This window comes from Cervus elaphus, chromosome 18 (genome assembly GCF_910594005.1).
Source record: "Cervus elaphus chromosome 18, mCerEla1.1, whole genome shotgun sequence".
Classification (NCBI taxonomy): domain Eukaryota; kingdom Metazoa; phylum Chordata; class Mammalia; order Artiodactyla; family Cervidae; genus Cervus; species Cervus elaphus.
In genome coordinates, this window is record NC_057832.1 from 97434478 (window position 1) to 97452581 (window position 18104).

Below are 18104 nucleotides of genomic sequence, written 5' to 3' on the forward strand. Positions count from 1 at the left end.
CCACCCCCACCCCCGCCACCCCCCACCACTGGCAGGTAAACTCAATTTCTTGGGAAGCCTTTGTTACAATATTACTTCGGTTTTATGTTTCTGGTTTTTTGGCCTCAGGGGATGTGGGATCCTAACTCCCTGACGAGGGATTACACCTACATCCCCCGAGTTGGAAAGGGAAGTCTTAACTACTTGATATTCCTTCCCATCACCATGTTTATCTGAAAATATGCTTAAATTAGATGGCCTCCCCTAAAGAAATTTCTGTAACTCTGCTTCTTTCTCAAGTTCTCCCATCATCGCTACTTTATTTTTCTTCTAAACTTCTTTTTAAAAAAGCATTCCTCCCTCTACTTCTCTTCCATTTCTATCTCCAGCCCTCACCATCCTCACCATCTGAGTCTCCATCAAACTTCTGTCCTTCAACCATGCCTCTCTATTGCACTGAACATGCATGCACCCTATCTCCTCTCCTGACTCCCAGTTCATCTCCTTCCCCAACACACAATGCTTAATTTCTTCTTCTGGTTCCTCCCCTAGAGGGTTAGGTGGTTATTCCTCACCTCTGCTCAGCTTTCCCTGGTAACTGCATCTCTGCCCTTGTCTTTGAACTTCCAGGTCTCCTCCCCATCTACTACTACCTAATCTGTATTTCTAGTGTCTTACACTAGGCAGGGTCCCAAACCTCAGTTGCCACCTGCAGGGCAGTTCCACGGGGTGAGTTCAGAACCCAATTCCAATTAGTCCTTCCAATAGTCCATTGCCATTCTTGCTGTCTTTTTAGTTAAGTAGTTTTCCTAGACCTAGCTGGCAGAGATTTATAATTCAGAACTTCCATCACTCACCACCACCCCCAGGGCATTCAGCACTCACCATATCCTGTAAATACTACCTACTAGGATCTCTATACTCTGTTCCATCCCTAACTAGCACATCTCATTGAGGCTGAGACTGTCCACCCCTGGGGCTACGGGATGGACACTAACTTACCTTTCTCTTTTCTCCCCTGATCTCCAACCCTCCCTACACTTCTGTCAGAGGAATCTTTCTGAAAAAGTATCTGAGCAGTGTCTTACATGAAAAGCCTTATTTACTTCTACCCTACAGGTAGGATAAAGCCCCAAATCCCCAGTTCTGGAGCTTCTGGGAAGAACCCCAGGACCCAGTATGAGCTGGCCTGCCCCAATCCTTTTCTGCTCTCACTCCCACTCTGTCTCAATTACTCTGGCCTCCCTGACATTTTATTTTTTGTTTTCTTTACCTTAAACCCAAGAGGCTTGTGCTAGATCCTGGAATGGGCTGCTCTCACATCTTCACATGGCTGAGGACTCTTGCCATTCATGTGCTTAGGCGCTCAGTCACATCCAGCTCTTTGTGACCCCATGGACTGTAGTCTGCCAGGCTCCTCTGTCCATGGGGATCCTCCAGGCAAGAATACTGGAGTGGGTTGCCATGTCCTCCTCCAGGGGTCTTCCCAACCCAGGGATCGAACCCAGGTCTCCTGCATTGCAGGCAGATCCTTTACCGTCTGAGCCACCAGAGAAGCCCCTTGCCATTTATGTCTGGTCTCACATGTTAGCTCCTTGGCAAAGCGTCTTAACCAAAGGATAGTAATTGCTGCCCTCACTCCTCCTTCCTGAGACCGCCTGGTCACTCTTTTTACATTTACTCTGTTGCATTTCTTCAAGGTACATCTCAGCATCTGGAAGTCTGTTTCTTTACACGTTTACTTATTTAGTGACTCTTCAAACTCAAATGTAAGACCCACAAGCACGAACTTTGCCTCACTTCACTTACTCCAGCTCCTGGAAGTCAGCTCCCTCCACTGGGGCACCCCTCTCCACATCCCTATCCTTGCTCCATTTAAAGGGCTGCTCTAGCACTTCTCAGATTATATCTTTATTTGAAAACCTATTTCCAAAGGAACTAAATAGAGGGAAAGGAGGTCATATCAAAATGTGTGGGCCAAGGGGAAAGCAAGAGAGGAGTGTCTGGTTATAAGATGCTCAAAAGTGTAGATCTCAGTATAGAAGAGATGTATCTTTATTAAAACTATCCCTTTTTATGTTCTTTTTAATTATGCTGTACGTATTTCATTTTCCATGTGTTAATTTCTACTATATATAAATGGGGGTATAAATACATCCATTAATATATATAAGTGGATTTAAAAGGTATGTTTATACAGACCTTCTATCTTGTATTGGTCCTACTAAGTGTACTTCTTGGTTCTAAGTAACTTTTAAAATTCCTTAGATGTTTCTACATACACAGTCATGTTATCATCAAATAAAAAGTTAAATTCTAACATTCAAAAAATGTACATTTAATATCACTGTTATTTTTATGTACAAAGTATAGAAAGTAGAGAATCAAAAAACAATAGCTGCTAGAGCTATGCAGGATATGGGGGACATGGATTGGAACAGTTAAAAAGCACTGTCAGCACAATTTGTTATGATCTGTCACCCTCACTATATTTTGAACTCCTGGTGAACAAAATCATGTCTTGTTTATTTGTCAATATCCCACCAAACCTAATAAAGTACTTTGTCTAAAGTAGATACTCATAATTTTTTTTTAAACAGAACTGAAATACTCCAGCACTGGACACATGGCACATGTTCAATAAATACTTGTTCATTGACTGCAAGAACCAATGAGCAAGTTCAAGTTTGTGGAATGATCAATGGAAGCTCAGCCCTGCTGAGAAACTGTAACTAGAGATGCGAGGAGGTAGAAGTTGTCATTACTATCCACATAGAAGAGCTTCATTTCTCAGGTAACGACAAACACAAACGCTTCAAGGAAAATATTTAAATGGTTACCTGTACATTTCTTTATATGACTGTTTCTTTTTCCATGTGATCCTAACTTGCATCCAAAATTCTCCTCCCAGAATTCTGCAAACCATACATTTCTTCGATTATTGGCAAGAGTTCGGCTTCTAAAGTATCGATCAAACCCTATTTTAAAGAAGAAAGGTATGAAAATACTTTTTTCAAAATCAAAACCATGTACTACCAGAAATTTGAAAAGATAGTATATTATGTTGTGATCATTGCATGAAAAAAAAAAATACATAACAAATGTGGGGGAACCAATAACCCAGAAATAAGGCTATCCCTGTGGCAAGAATCAGTGGAGAACAAAGGACAATATCTCTACTCCCACCATTCAGGCACCTGGCTTTTCAGGGATGTGCACAGAAGGTTGGGTGTCATCCACACCACTTCTTTCTCTCCTCGATGTCTCCCAGTGGCAGCAACTAGTGACCTCATGCTGAATATTTAGAAGCAACTCAGACTTTTTCTCCTCTCTTTCCCCTAGTAGGGGGTCTATGTTCTGGGTTTGTGTGCTTCTACTCACCTGAAGATTTATCTGATCTGGATGTTCCATTTTCAGCTAACTCAATAAACCAATCACTACTAATGTAACCTTCTGGTTTTTTAGTTGCTAAGTCATGTCCAACTCTTTGCAACCACATGGACGATAGCCTGCCAGGCTCCTCTGTCAGTGGGACTTCCCAGGCAAGAATACTTAAATGGGTTACCATTTCCTTCTCCAGGGGATCTTCCCAACCCAAGGATTTAACCCACATCTCTGCTTGGCAGACGGATTCTTTACCAATGAGCCACTTGGGAAGCACCCAATCTTCTAGAGTCCTAGGTAATAAGCTAAAGTATCAGTCTGGTCAGGTAACCACCTCATTAAAGGAAGAATACTGGAATGGGTTGTCATCTCCTTCTTCAGGAGATCTTCCAGACCCAGGGATCAAACTTGCATCTCCTGCATTAGCAGGCAGATTTTTTACCCCCAAGCTACCAGAGAAGCCCTTACTTTGTCATTATTCTCACTTTAATACATATACTCTTACACCATTGATGAAATGATCTCTTGAACAGCATACATAAACACCAAAACAAAACCTCCAATATACCAAACATTTGTCAACTGACTACTTCTCTGATTTTAATATTTCTTTCAATTTCCAACTGAGCTTGATCGATAAACCTGAGATTAAAACTGGATTAATGCCTTGTTCCAACAGATAATGGCAAAGGTAGGAATTTTAGTCACTGTCAAGATCACTGGAAAAGATATCTGGGAGACAGACTGCTTTTCAAGGATTTGACACATCTTCTGTTGCCATTCATTTATCCATAGAGCTAAACCAGCATCATGCCTTAATTTGCTATAAAGCAAACACTATCCTTCCAACCATGCTATAACTGTTGTGTATGTTCATGGATATATGCAAACTTAGAGGGCAACTGCTAATATCATGGAGATATCTAAAGCCAATAACAGTGCTCCTTAAAAAAATGTCTTGTGGATATCTTTTCTAATTAAAAAAATATATAATGTGCTAAGTTAAACAGTTACTGTCTTGGTAATTCTACCATCAGTGCTACAAATTTTATCCAGAGTCATAAAATAATGGATGCATTTCATCATATGATGATACTCTGATTTTGTTTTTGAGTTTAGATTCAGCTGGAATGAAACAAATTTTGTATGGTGCATCCTTACCATCAATTGATGCTCTTTTGGGTAAAATTGTCACAGCCCCTTCTGCAATCTCCTCCTGCTGATAAACGGGTGCTATTTTGGATCCCCAACTATCGGAGCCAATCCAGAGAAAATGCCCACTTTGGTTTAATTTTTTTGCTGCTTCCAATATCCTCCTATGAGAATAAGAACAAATAAAACGCATCACATTTACCAAGAAACTCTAAACACATGAATGTTACAGGACCTGCTGATATCGTCATCAACACTCAGTAGGTCACTATTAAACAACAAGTCAATCATTCTAACTGCCTGAGTTTTAACATCTCCTAGAAGAAATAAATTGGAGATTTTAAGTCCAGTGCCTGATAATTAGCCTTATTCCTAACCTCATTCACATTATTCTGTCTATCATTGTTACTTGTCTCATTTCTTTTCAGTCCCCAAATTTTACTCGATAAACATTTCAGATTGAGAAACCAGAAGGTTGTTGTTTTTATGTAGCAGAAGGCAGTCTGTACTTGCATAAGAATGCTACAATTCTTGTGAAATTTTACAAGATTCTACATTGAACATAAAACATATTAGAAAAAGGATGTGGGGTGCAAATATGATCCTAAATGAGGGAGAAAATCAATCAGTACCTGATGTCATCTTCATTAGCAAACATAATCACTGCCCGAGCATTAGGTGTTTCTAGCAGGCGCTTGATAATTTTTTCAAATTCTCCAGGTCTTGGTTCACGCGGAATTTTCTGTGATTGAGCAATGCAAACACCACCTATTTAAAAAGAGAGAGAGAGAGAAAGTGATTCAGAACAGACATTTACTTAACACACTTAATGAGGTTAGCGACTTTATAGAAACACATGACTCAGTAATGGATATTGTTTCTCAAAATATCTGTCATTCTCACCTATTTAAAAGCAATAAGGATGTTTTGCATCCTTATATATATATATATATATCTCAAATGAATGACATCAATGACTTAATCACACATCAGGTTTTTGTTTCCAAGTTTAAACATTTTTGTGAATGTCCTTTATAAAAAATATCAAAGTGCACAAAATGTAGGACAGGAGAGAAAGAGTGGCAAGAAGGCTGTTTTAATTCATTTAACAGAAGTCCAAGGACAAGTGCTTTGATTAAAAAAAAAAAAGGTGTGAATACATCTTATAGGTGAGACTTCCTGTGATAGATATAGGAAGGTCCTTTTGCTAACTTATTTTGTGACCCCATGGACCCACCAGGCTCCACTGTCCATGGAATTTTCCAAGCAAGAATACTGGAATGGGTTGCCATTTGCTACTCCAGAGGAGTAGGATCGAACTCACATTTATCAGTAGACCTCCTTTAAAGTTAATTTCCCTTTTTTAGCTCATAGTATTATAGCAAGATACTTATGCAAAAACATAACGTGTTATGAGACAAGTGGTCTTCAAGATTATTTGAGACACAAGTCAAGTTTCAAAGACATAAGCACTCAGTTGACGTATGTCTCCACCATGAAAATCAAAATGGCAGAAATTCCATCCAACTCATGGCAAATAGATGGGGAAACAATGGAAACAGTGAGGGACTTTATTTTGGGGGGCTCCAAAATCACTGCAGATGGTGACTGCAGCCATGAAATTAAAAGATGCCTGCTCCTTGGAAGAAAAGCTATGACCAACCCGGACAGTGTATTGAAAAGCACAGACTTTACTTTGCCAACAAAGGTCCGTCTAGTCAAAGCTATGGTTTTTCCAGTTGTCATATATGAATGTGAGGGCTGGACTATAATGAAAGCTGAGTGCCAAAGAACTGATGCTTTTGAACTGTGGTGTTGAAGAAGGCTCTTGAGAGTCCCTTGGACTGCAAGGAGATCCAACCAGTCAATCCTAAAGGAAATCAGTCCTGAATATTCATTGGAAGGACTGATGCTGAAGCTGAAGCTCCAATACTTTGGCCACCTGATATGAAGAATTAAACATTTGAAAAGACGCTGATGCTGGGAAACATTGAACACAGGAGGAGAAGGGGACGACAGACGATGAGATGATTGGATGGCATCACTGACTTCATGGACATGAGTCTGAGCAAGCTCCAGGAGTCGGTGAAGGACAGGGAAGCCTGGCGTGCTACAGTCCATGGGGTCTCATAGAGTTGGACACGACTGATTAACTGAAGTGAACCATCCAACTCACACAACAAAAAAGGAAGAACACTTCTTTTGATTTCTCATCTTAAGGCAATGAGAGGCCAAAAAGAAAAAGGTAGAAAATTTCTCTGCCCTTTGCTGATGGGCTGGGATAGGAGGAAAAGAAGGAGTTTTCCTCCAGTGTAGTGGTGTCAAGGTAACAAAATCTAATATAAAGAGAAAAAAATGACATCAGCATGATGTTTCAATTGCATTATGGTTTGAACATACTTTTTGAGTCACTGGAGAAGAAAATCACCATTTATTTACAGCATGGCTTCAACAAGCAAGGTATTTTTACTTCCACACAATTGACAATGCATTCAGTTACCCAAACATTACTGGGTGCCATTATATGCCATGCATTGGGCTTGACACTGGGAATGCCCAGTCTAACCCAGCAGTTGCCAGCTAGTCTGGGAAAGGGGCATTCCAATAAATTATCATGGAGCATGTAATGATTTTAGGATGAAGAGACCATACAACACTTTGGGAACACAGAGGCAGGAGTAACTCAAGTGCTTAAGAGAGCTAGATTTTAAATGGCAGATATACATAAGCACAGGTGCAAAACTGGGACATTTCTGGTAGAAGCCAAGGTATGAAAGAACCTTGCTGGATCATGACTGGCTGGGGTTGAGGTTGGAGAGAATGGACAGGTCCAGCTTGACAGTGACTTTGTTAAACAGGCCAAATAATTTGGGTTTTATATTGAAAAGCATAGGAACCCACAGAAAATTCATAAGCAAGAGAATTACACAATGAGCTATGTGCTTTAGGAAGCAACTTCAGGTAGCCAAACAAAGAAAAACCATGTGGGAGCCACACAATGGGTGTCCAGTGTGTTGTGATCCGATTTAATATATGTGACAATGTTGTATGATTAACAGTGCCACAGTACTGAAGGTTATCCTTCGTCTAAGTTAGAACACTGCTAAAATTATCCTTGCAACAGCAGTACCCTCACTAACCCTACACTGCTCTTCAGTGGTGAGAACTGCCTATAAGCCACAGACTGAGCCTGTAAGTAGCTAGCCTACTGATATGTCCAGAATAGTTGTGATGATTGATTCATTCCTTCGGTAAATATTTATGGGGCTTCCCTGGTGGCTTAGACGGTAAAGAACCTGCCTGCAATGCGGGAGACCTGGGTTCGATCCCTGGGTTGGGAAGATCACGTGGAGAAGGGAATGGCCACCCACTTCAGTATTCTTGCCTGGAGGATTCCATGGATAAAGGAGCCTGATGGGCTATATAGTCCATGGGGTCACAAAGAGTTGGACATGACTGAGGGACTAACACTTTCACTATCTGCCAGACACCAGGCAGGAGACATGGATTTATAATGGTGAATAAAATGGACATATTTTACTGGTGAATAAAACCATGTTATAATGGTGAAGAAAACTCTTACCAGAGTTTAGAAATGTTATGGGTAAAATGGGCTTAATGCAAAACAAACCACCAAATAAGTATTTAAGTTATGGTATGCCCTACAAGGAAGAGCAAGGACATTTAATTTATATTGAGGAAAAGTGTCCCTAAAGTTGTTATCTCTCCATTAAGTTCAGAAAGAAGAGAGAAGGGGAGAGAATCGAGTGGAAAAAGGCAGGAAAGAACCAGTGGAGTTAATGAATGAAGGGGAGAGAAGTATGAGACAAAGATGAGAGGTAGATGGGATCCAGGTCATGCATGTCATTCAAGACCTGTGCAAGATTATGAGTGATGAAGGTGTCTAATTTTCAGTAGCCCACAGGAGTATGTCTTTTCTATGACCACGGCATTTCATGGAAGAAAAATGAATGAGGACCACTAAGTGATATAAGAGGGCAACCTGGAATGGAAAGAACAGGAGGCCATGATCCCAGTTAGGAAGTCACTAGGACAGGCAACAGGGAATGATGACTAGGGTGATACTATCAGTACTGAGGAAGGGCAGGTGTATGAGTGCTCAGTGGTGTCCGACACTTTGCAACCCCAAGGACTGTAGCTTGCCAAGCTCCTCCTTCCATGGAACTCTCCAGGCAAGAATAGTGGAGTGGGTTGCCATTACCTTCTCCAGGGGATCTTTCCAACCCAGGGATCAAACCTGGGTCTCCTGCACTGCAGGCAGACTCTTTACCATCTGAGTCACCAGAGGCAATTGGATAGTGAAAATTGGGATTAGAATTAGTGGGGTTTTGTAATATTTTTCCAAACTTTACTGAAACAAGACTGGCAAATAAAAATTGTATATACTGGGTTGGCCAAAAAGTTCATTTGGGTTTCCCCATAACATCTTACAGAAAATCCTGAACAAATTTTTTTGGCTAACCGAATATTTGGGTTGTATTAATTTGATCGAAGTAGTGCAATGGTAGGAAACCATTAAGCACGACTCTAAGGTTTTGGCCTTTGTGATTGGTTTCTGTGGAGCTTCCCTGGTAGCTCAGATGGTAGAGCATCTGCTTGCAATGCGGGAGACCCAGGTTTGATCCCTGGGTCAGAAGATCCCCTGAAGAAGGAAATGGCAACCCACTCCAGTACCCTTGCCTGGAAAATTCCATGGATGGAGGAACCTGGTGGGCTACAGTCCATGGTGTCGCAGAGTTGGACACAACTGAGGACTTCACTTTCACTTTTTCACTTTTCTGTGATGACATCATTAAACAAGTAGGAAATACAAGAGGGGCAGACTTGATGAGTTTGCTTCAGAACCAGTGGTTTTCAAAGTACCCATGGAACACTAAACCGGAACAATGAGTCTGGAGCTAAGGAGAGAGAAGGGACTTGTAACCACAATGTTGTTAGATGCAGATACAGTGGTAATTGAAGTGTTGGGAATGACGTGATCACTCAAAGAGAATATTTAAACCAATAACAGGAAAAGGTGAATGACAGAGTTCTGAAAACCCACCAGCAGGAAGGGAGCTAGTGAATGAGACTGGGAAGGAATGATTACATGTTTTGAGGAGAAAACTTTTGGGACAAAGTCTAGGGATTACTTGAAGACTGCAAAATGTGTGTAAAAATCAAATAAAGAACTGTGGTGAGTTGAAACATGAGGTAACCATAGAAATGTAAGATCCAAACTGTAACATTCTCCAGGGAACAATAGCTGTTTCAAAACATGACTGCACTTTTAAGAAAATTGTTCTAATTACTTAAGGATCCCATTAAAGACATGCCATATCCTAAGTATCATTCTGAGATTAACTCTGACTCCATAACCAGAAGAAATGAAGGCCAGAAAATTTTGATTATGATTTTTTTCAGATGAGGCAAACAGGCAATCCAGACTTATGGTTTAGTCTGAATTCATTGATTTAGTCATTTACTACAGATCCACTGAACATTTCTGTTCATTCAAAATTAGTCAAGTTGGAATTTTACATTAGTCTATGTTTTTTTTTATTCCTTCACCTCACCTTTTATTTGTAAGCCTGGTCAATTTGTATCGTTCTTGAAAGAGGAACTGCACACGTAATTTATTTCAGTTGAGCAAATCCTTATGAAGAACGTGCACCCCAAAGGCATTATGCTGTTTGGTGCTTTATGGACATTTTATTGTGGAATGTATTACTCTCAAATAATTGGTGTTAGAAAATTAATATTCTTTTTCTTAGCCTTGAAACTCACTCACAACTTCTATCTTCACATCACTCAAAAAGCCACACAGTCCATTCATAAGTACCCATGGTCTATTATGTTTCCAGAGCTAAGGACTTTCTGCCTGCAACAATCTTATAACTGAATGACAAGATGTACACATCAGAAAAGCCAGATAAGAATGTAAAATGATCTACTGCAAAGAAAATATTGCATAATGTCAAATCAACTGCAGTAACAAATGACAATAAATCACCACCCCAAATAATCATGACTATTTAAAACTACATAAAAAGAGGTCATCGTATACTGTTGGTGTTTGGTTAAAATACAGTAAAATTTAGTCAAACATTCAGGCTTTATCAAAGATGTGTTTTCCTATAATATTCATTATTAATTGTTTCAATTTTAAAAGAGATTCTCTGACTTGATCTAGATTCCTAAAGTGTGGAAGAGGAGCTCTCCTGCATCAAATCATGTCTATTCCATCTATTTCTTCATACCCCACTCTGGAAGAGTGATTGTATACAATTCCAGGGACACTAAATTCCCTGTTCTGCAGGTGTCCCCAGTTTAGCAAGAAATAATTTTTAAAGCTTAGCACTTAGGAAAAGACTCTCATACGGAAGAATTTATAATTGGCTGCTTTCTAGAATTCCCTGATTTCCTCACCTGTGTAAATGTTTTCCCTTTGATTATTTAGTGATAATTAAAAGATCATTTGTTGAGCTGAGCATTTTACATACACTCTCCGACACACTTGAGCACTCCTTCCCAGTCGCATGCATTCTGTACCTCCATAGTTCTAGGGAAAGGACTCTACCCTTGGAATGATCACCACAATTCTGATGCAGAAACTGGGAAATAGGGGTGTCAACAGCTGGAAAGAGTCTGAAACCCAGTTTGAAAGCCACATCTGCATGACTCTGAGACTTTTTCCATCATCTTGCCCATCCACAATTGACTATACTTGTGACTTGATGGTTTCATGGATATCCATGACTGATGAAAAAGATAAAGTAAATTTAAAGACATTCAAAAGACCCAGCAGTTCACCCCTTATAAACTGAATCAATAGCTACACAAATGTAGTCCTTCTATTGAGCATTAAGAACAAAGCTAAAATACTTAGAACTCATGCAGATTATAGAACTGGTTTAAACTTTAGTATTTAACTAGTCCATCCTGTTCTTGCCTGGAGAATCCCAGGGACGGCGGAGCCTGGTGGGCTGCCATCTATGGGGTCGCACAGAGTCGGATACGACTGAAGTGACTTAGCAGCAGCAGCAGCAGACCATCCTCAAATCTTTCCAATTGCCCCTGTGAATGCATGTCCTCAGGAAAATTTTCCTGAGGCCTCCAGTCTTCCACATCACTTTTGACTGTAGCAACCACAATAATTGTATATTTTTAAAATTCTGTTATCTTTTCTTTTTCACCTTAGACTGTAAGTTCCATGACTACTGAATCTTGTCTTTCACAACGACCACCATACTTCTCACTACCTATCACTGTGCTTGGCACATACGGACTTCAATGAATATGTTTTGAATAAATAAATGTAAGACTTATAAGAGACACTGTTGGTATAAACAGAAGTGAGGCATTTCTGATCTCAGACACCTCTCAATCAAGTAGGAAAACATAAGATACATAAAAATATATCCTGAGCCAAGATGGCGGAGGAGTAGGACGGGGAGACCACTTTCTCTCCTACAAATTCATCAAAAGAATAACTGAATGCAGAGCAAACTTCACAAAACAACTTCTGATCGCTAGCTGAGGTCATCAGGCGCCCAGAAAAGCAGACCATTGTCTTCGAAAGGAGGTAGGACAAAATATAAAAGATAAAAAGTGAGACAAAAGAGCTAAGGACGGAGACCCGTCCGGGAAGGGAGTCTTAGGCGGCCTTGCTTGGGCTAGGGTCCGGGCCTGAGTGCCCTGAGGACAATCGGAGGGAGCTTCTGTGAGGTGCCAACTTGAACTGTGGGAGACCAAAAGAGAGAGAGAAAATTAACCGGCCGGAACACACTGCCGGCCGTTCGCAGAACAAAGGGACGGAGAAAGTCCCGAGAAGAGCTCGCAGGCTGCGGACCGGCCCAGCCCCACCGGAGGCAGGAGGCAGGGGGGAGGGGAGGGTCGCGGTGAGACACAGGGCGCAGGCACCCGACCGGCGCGGGCGGGGACTGGGGCTGGGGACGCAGAGGGCGGAAGGCGCGCGCACCCGACTGGCGCCAGCGGAAACTGAGACTGGGTCCGCGGAAGGGAGTGAGTGCGCCACACCTGGGGATAGCGCGCCCATCAAGCCCCTCGCTGCCTGGACCGCTCTGACGGGGAAGGCACAGAGAGCAGGCGCAGCTTTTCCTTCCGCGCTTTTGTGTAACACCCGAGGACTGGAACCTCGCGCAGCGTGGGGCGCGCTCCATATAGAACAGCCGGGAGCCTGAGCAGCGCAGACGGAGAAAGCAGCGTCAGCCCCTCCCGGCAGCGCCAGCTCGCCCCCGCAGGGCCAGCCCCTCCCCGCAGCGTCAGCCCCGCCCCGCAACGCCAGCCCCTCCCCGCAGCGTCAGCCCCGCCCCGCAGCGCAACGGAACTAGCTACCTGAATAAGAGTCCACCTCTGCCCGCCTGTGTCAGGGCGGAAATGAGGCTCTCAAGAGACCGGCAAACAGAAGCCAAATAAACAAAGGGAACCGCTTCAGAAGAGACTGGTGCAACAGATTAAAATCCCTGTAGAAAACACCGACTTCACCGGAAGGGCCCTGTAGATATCGAGAAGTGTAAGCTGGAACGAGGAGCTATCTGAAACTGAGCCGAACCCACACTGACCGCAACAGCTCCAGAGAAACTCCTAGATATATTTTTACTTTTTTTTTTCTAAGTAAGGAAAAAAAAAAATTTTTTTTTCTTTTTATATTTTTTCTTTTTTATTTTTTCTCTTTTATTTTCTTTTAAAATTCCCTATTACTCCCCCATTACTCCTTAACTTTCATTTTCATAGATTTTTACGATTTTTTTAATTAGGGGAAAAAAAAAAATTTTTTTTTCTTTCTTTCTTTTTTTTTTTTGTTTTTTTTTCTTTTTTTTCTTTTTCTTTTTTTTCTTTTTTCTTCTTTTTTTTCCTTTCCGTTTTCTCTTTTATTTTTTATTTTTCTTTTTCTCTTATTTCTTTTAAAGTCCTCTAGTACTCCTCTACTACTCTTCATTTTCATTTTCACTACACTATAACCTTACAAAAAAAAAAAAAAGAGAAGCCCTATCTTTAAACCGAAGATTATTCTCTCCCAATCTTGACTCTCTGTTTTCTACCTCAGAACACCTCTATTTCCTCCTTTCCCCTTCTCTTCCCAATCCAATTCTGTGAATCCTTGTAGGTGTCTGAGATACGGAGAACACTCTGGGAACAGACAGCTGCGTAGATCTGTCTCTCTCCTCTTGAGTCCCCCTTTTTCTCCTCCTGCTCATCTCTATCTCCCTCCTCCCTTTTCTCCTGTTCATGTAACTCTGTGAACCTCTCTGGGTGTCCCTAACGGGGGAGAATCTTTTCGCCATTAACCTAGAAGTTTTATTATCAGTGCTGTATAGTTGGAGAAGTCCTGAGACTACAGGAAGAATAAAACTGAAATCCAGAGGCAGGAACCTTAAGCCCAAAACCTGAGAACACCAGAAAACTCCTGACTACATGGAACTTTAAGTAATAAGTGACCGTCCAAAAGCCTCCATACCTACACTGAAACCAACCACCACCCAAGAGCCAATAAGTTTTAGAGCAAGACATACCACGCAAATTCTCCACCAACACAGGAACATAGCCCCGAATGTCAACATACAGGCTGCCCAAGGTCACACCTAACACATAGACCCATCTCAAAACTCATTACTGGGCACTCCATTGCTCTCCAAAAAGAAGAAATCAAGTTCCACGCACCAGTACACTGACGCAAGCTTCCCTATCCGGGAAACCTTGACAAGCCAATCGTCTAACCCCACCCACTGGGTAAATCCTCCACAATAAAAAGGAACCACAGACCTCCAGAATACAGAAAGTCCACTCCAGACACAGCAATCTAAACAAGATGAAAAGGCAAAGAAATACCCAACAGGTAAAGGAACATGAAAAATGCCCACCAAGTCAAACAAAAGAGGAGGAGATAGGGAATCTACCTGAAAAAGAATTTAGAATATTGATAATAAAAATGATCCAAAATCTTGAAAACAAAATGGAGTTACAGATAAATAGCCTGGAGACAAAGATTGAAAAGATACAAGAATTCTTTAATAAAGACCTAGAAGAAATAAAAAAGAGTCAATTAAAAATGAACAATGCAATGAATGAGATCAAAAACACTTTGGATGGAACCAAGAGTAGAATAACGGAGGCAGAAGATAGGATAAGTGAGGTAGAAGATAAAATGGTGGAAATAAATGAAGCAGAGAGGAAAAAAGAAAAAGGGATCAAAAGAAATGAGGACAACCTCAGGGACCTCTGGGACAATGTGAAACGCCCCAACATTCGAATCATAGGAGTTCCAGAAGAAGAAGACAAAAAGAAAGGCCATGAGAAAATACTCGAGGAGATAATAGCTGAAAACTTCCCTAAAATGGGGAAGGAAATAGCCACTCAAGTCCAAGAAACCCAGAGAGTCCCAAACAGGATAAACCCAAGGCGAAACACCCCAAGACACATATTAATCAAACTAACAAAGATCAAACACAAAGAACAAATATTAAAAGCAGCAAGGGAAAAACAACAAATAACACACAAAGGGATTCCCATAAGGATAACAGCTGACCTATCAATAGAAACCCTCCAGGCCAGAAGGGAATGGCAGGACGTCCTGAAAGTAATGAAAGAGAATAACCTACAACCTAGATTACTGTATCCAGCAAGGATCTCATTCAGATATGAAGGAAAACTCAAAAGCTTTACAGATAAGCAAAAGCTGAGAGAATTCAGCACCACCAAACCAGCTCTTCAACAAATGCTAAAGGATCTTCTCTAGACAGGAAATGCAGAAAGGTTGTATAAACGTGAACCCAAAACAACAAAGTAAATGGCAACGGGACCACACCTATCGATAATTACCTTAAATGTAAATGGGTTGAATGCCCCAACCAAAAGACAAAGATTGGCTGAATGGATACAAAAACAAGACCCCCATATATGCTGTCTACAAGAGACCCACCTCAAAACAAGAGACACATACAGACTAAAAGTGAAGGGCTGGAAAAAAATATTTCATGCAAATGGAGACCAAAAGAAAGCAGGAGTCGCAATACTCATATCAGATAAAATAGACTTTCAAATAAAAGCTGTGAAAAGAGACAAAGAAGGACACTACATAATGATCAAAGGATCAATCCAAGAAGAAGCTATAACAATTATAAATATATATGCTCCCAACATAGGAGCACCGCAATATGTACGGCAAACACTAACGAGTATGAAAGAGGAAATTAATAGTAACACAATAATAGTGGGAGACTTTAATACCCCACTCACAACTATGGATAGATCAACTAAACAGAAAATTAACAAGGAAACACAAACTTTAAACGACACAATGGACCAGCTAGACCTAATTGATATCTATAGGACATTTCACCCCAAAACAATCAACTTCACCTTTTTCTCAAGTGCACACGGAACCTTCTCCAGAATAGATCACATCCTGGGCCATAAATCTGGTCTTGGAAAATTCAAAAAAAATTGAAATCATTCCAGTCATCTTTTCTGACCACAGTGCAGTAAGATTAGATCTCAATTACAGGAAAAAAATTGTTAAAAATTCAAACACCTGGAGGCTAAATAACACGTTTCTGAATAACCAACAAATCATAGAAGAAATCAAAAAAGAAATCAAAATATGTATAGAAATGAATGAAAATGAAAACACAACAACCCAAAACCTATGGGACACTGTAAAAGCAGTGCTAAGGGGAAGGTTCATAGCATTACAGGCTTACATCAAGAAACAAGAAAAAAACCAAATAAATAACCTAACTCTACACCTAAAGCAATTAGAGAAGGAAGAAATGAAGAACCCCAGGGTTAGCAAACAGAAAGAAATCTTAAAAATTAAGGCAGAAATAAATGCAATAGAAACTAAAGAGACCATAGCAAAAATCAACAAAGCTAAAAGCTGGTTTTTTGAAAAAATAAACAAAATTGACAAACCATTAGCAAGACTCATTAAGAAACAAAGAGAGAAGAACCAAATTAACAAAATTAGAAATGAAAATGGAGAGATCACAACAGACAACACTGAAATACAAAGGATCATAAGAGACTACTACTAGCAGCTCTATGCCAATAAAATGGACAACCTGGATGAAATGGACAAATTCTTAGAAAAGTATAACTTTCCAAAACTGAACCAGGAAGAAATAGAAAATCTTAACAGACCCATCACAAGCAAGGAAATCGAAACTGTAATCAAAAATCTTCCAGCAAACAAAAGCCCAGGACCAGATGGCTTCACAGCTGAATTCTACCAAAAATTTAGAGAAGAGCTAACACCTACCTTACTCAAACTCTTCCAGAAAATTGCAGAAGAAGGTAAACTTCCAAACTCATTCTATGAGGCCACCATCACCCTAATTCCAAAACCTGACAAAGATGCCACAAAAAAAGAAAACTACAGGCCAATATCACTGATGAACATAGATGCAAAAATCCTTAACAAAATTCTAGCAAACAGAATCCAACAACATATTAAAAAAATCATACACCACGACCAAGTGGGCTTTATCCCAGGAATGCAAGGATTCTTCAATATCCGCAAATAAATCAATGTAATACACCACATTAACAAATTGAAAGATAAAAACCATATGATTATCTCAATAGATGCAGAGAAAGCCTTTGACAAAATTCAACACTCATTTATGATTAAAACTCTCCAAAAAGCAGGAATAGAAGGAACATACCTCAACATAATAAAAGCTATATATGACAAACCCACAGCAAGCATCACCTTCAATGGTGAAAAATTGAAAGCATTTCCCCTGAAATCAGGAACAAGACAAGGGTGCCCACTCTCACCACTACTGTTCAACATAGTGTTGGAAGTTTTGGCCACAGCAATCAGAGCAGAAAAAGAGGTAAAAGGAATCCAGATAGGAAAAGAAGAAGTGAAACTCTCACTGTTTGCAGATGACATGATCCTCTACATAGAAAACCCTAAAGACTCTACCAGAAAATTACTAGAACTAATCAATGAATATAGTAAAGTTGCAGGATATAAAATTAACACACAGAAATCCCTTGCATTCCTATATACTAACAATGAAAAAACAGAAAGAGAAATTAAGGAAACAATACCATTCACCATTGCAACAAAAAGAATAAAATACTTAGGAGTATATCTACCTAAAGAAACAAAAGACCTATACATAGAAAACTATAAAACTCTGATGAAAGAAATCAAAGAGGACACAAACAGATGGAGAAACATACCGTGTTCATGGATTGGAAGAATCAATATTGTCAAAATGGCTATTCTACCCAAAGCAATCTATAGATTCAATGCAATCCCTATCAAGCTACCAATGGTATTTTTCACAGAACTAGACCAAAGAATTTCACAATTTGTATGGAAATACAAAAAACCTCGAATAGCCAAAGTAATCTTGAGAAAGAAGAATGGAACTGGAGGAATCAACCTGCCTGTCTTCAGACTCTACTACAAAGCCACAGTCATCAAGACAGTGTGGTACTGGCACAAAGACAGAAATATAGACCAATGGAACAGAATAGAAAGCCCAGAGATAAATCCACGAACCTATGGACACCTTATCTTTGACAAAGGAGGCAAGGATATACAATGGAAA

The 18104-nt window shown here is 40.3% G+C and overlaps 1 protein-coding gene across 4 annotated transcripts in view; it reads right to left on the minus strand.

Annotated features, from left to right (window-relative positions):
- GRM8 (glutamate metabotropic receptor 8) overlaps positions 1-18104 on the minus strand; it is an 834842-nt gene that overhangs the window by 456912 nt on the left and 359826 nt on the right. For all 4 annotated transcript variants that reach the window (XM_043873262.1, XM_043873263.1, XM_043873264.1 and 1 more), the window contains exons 4-6: positions 5148-5283; positions 4525-4679; positions 2820-2957 (exon numbers count right to left, since the gene is read on the minus strand). In XM_043873262.1, the coding sequence (XP_043729197.1) occupies positions 2820-2957; positions 4525-4679; positions 5148-5283 (429 nt within the window). The remainder of the gene's footprint in view (positions 1-2819; positions 2958-4524; positions 4680-5147; positions 5284-18104) is intronic.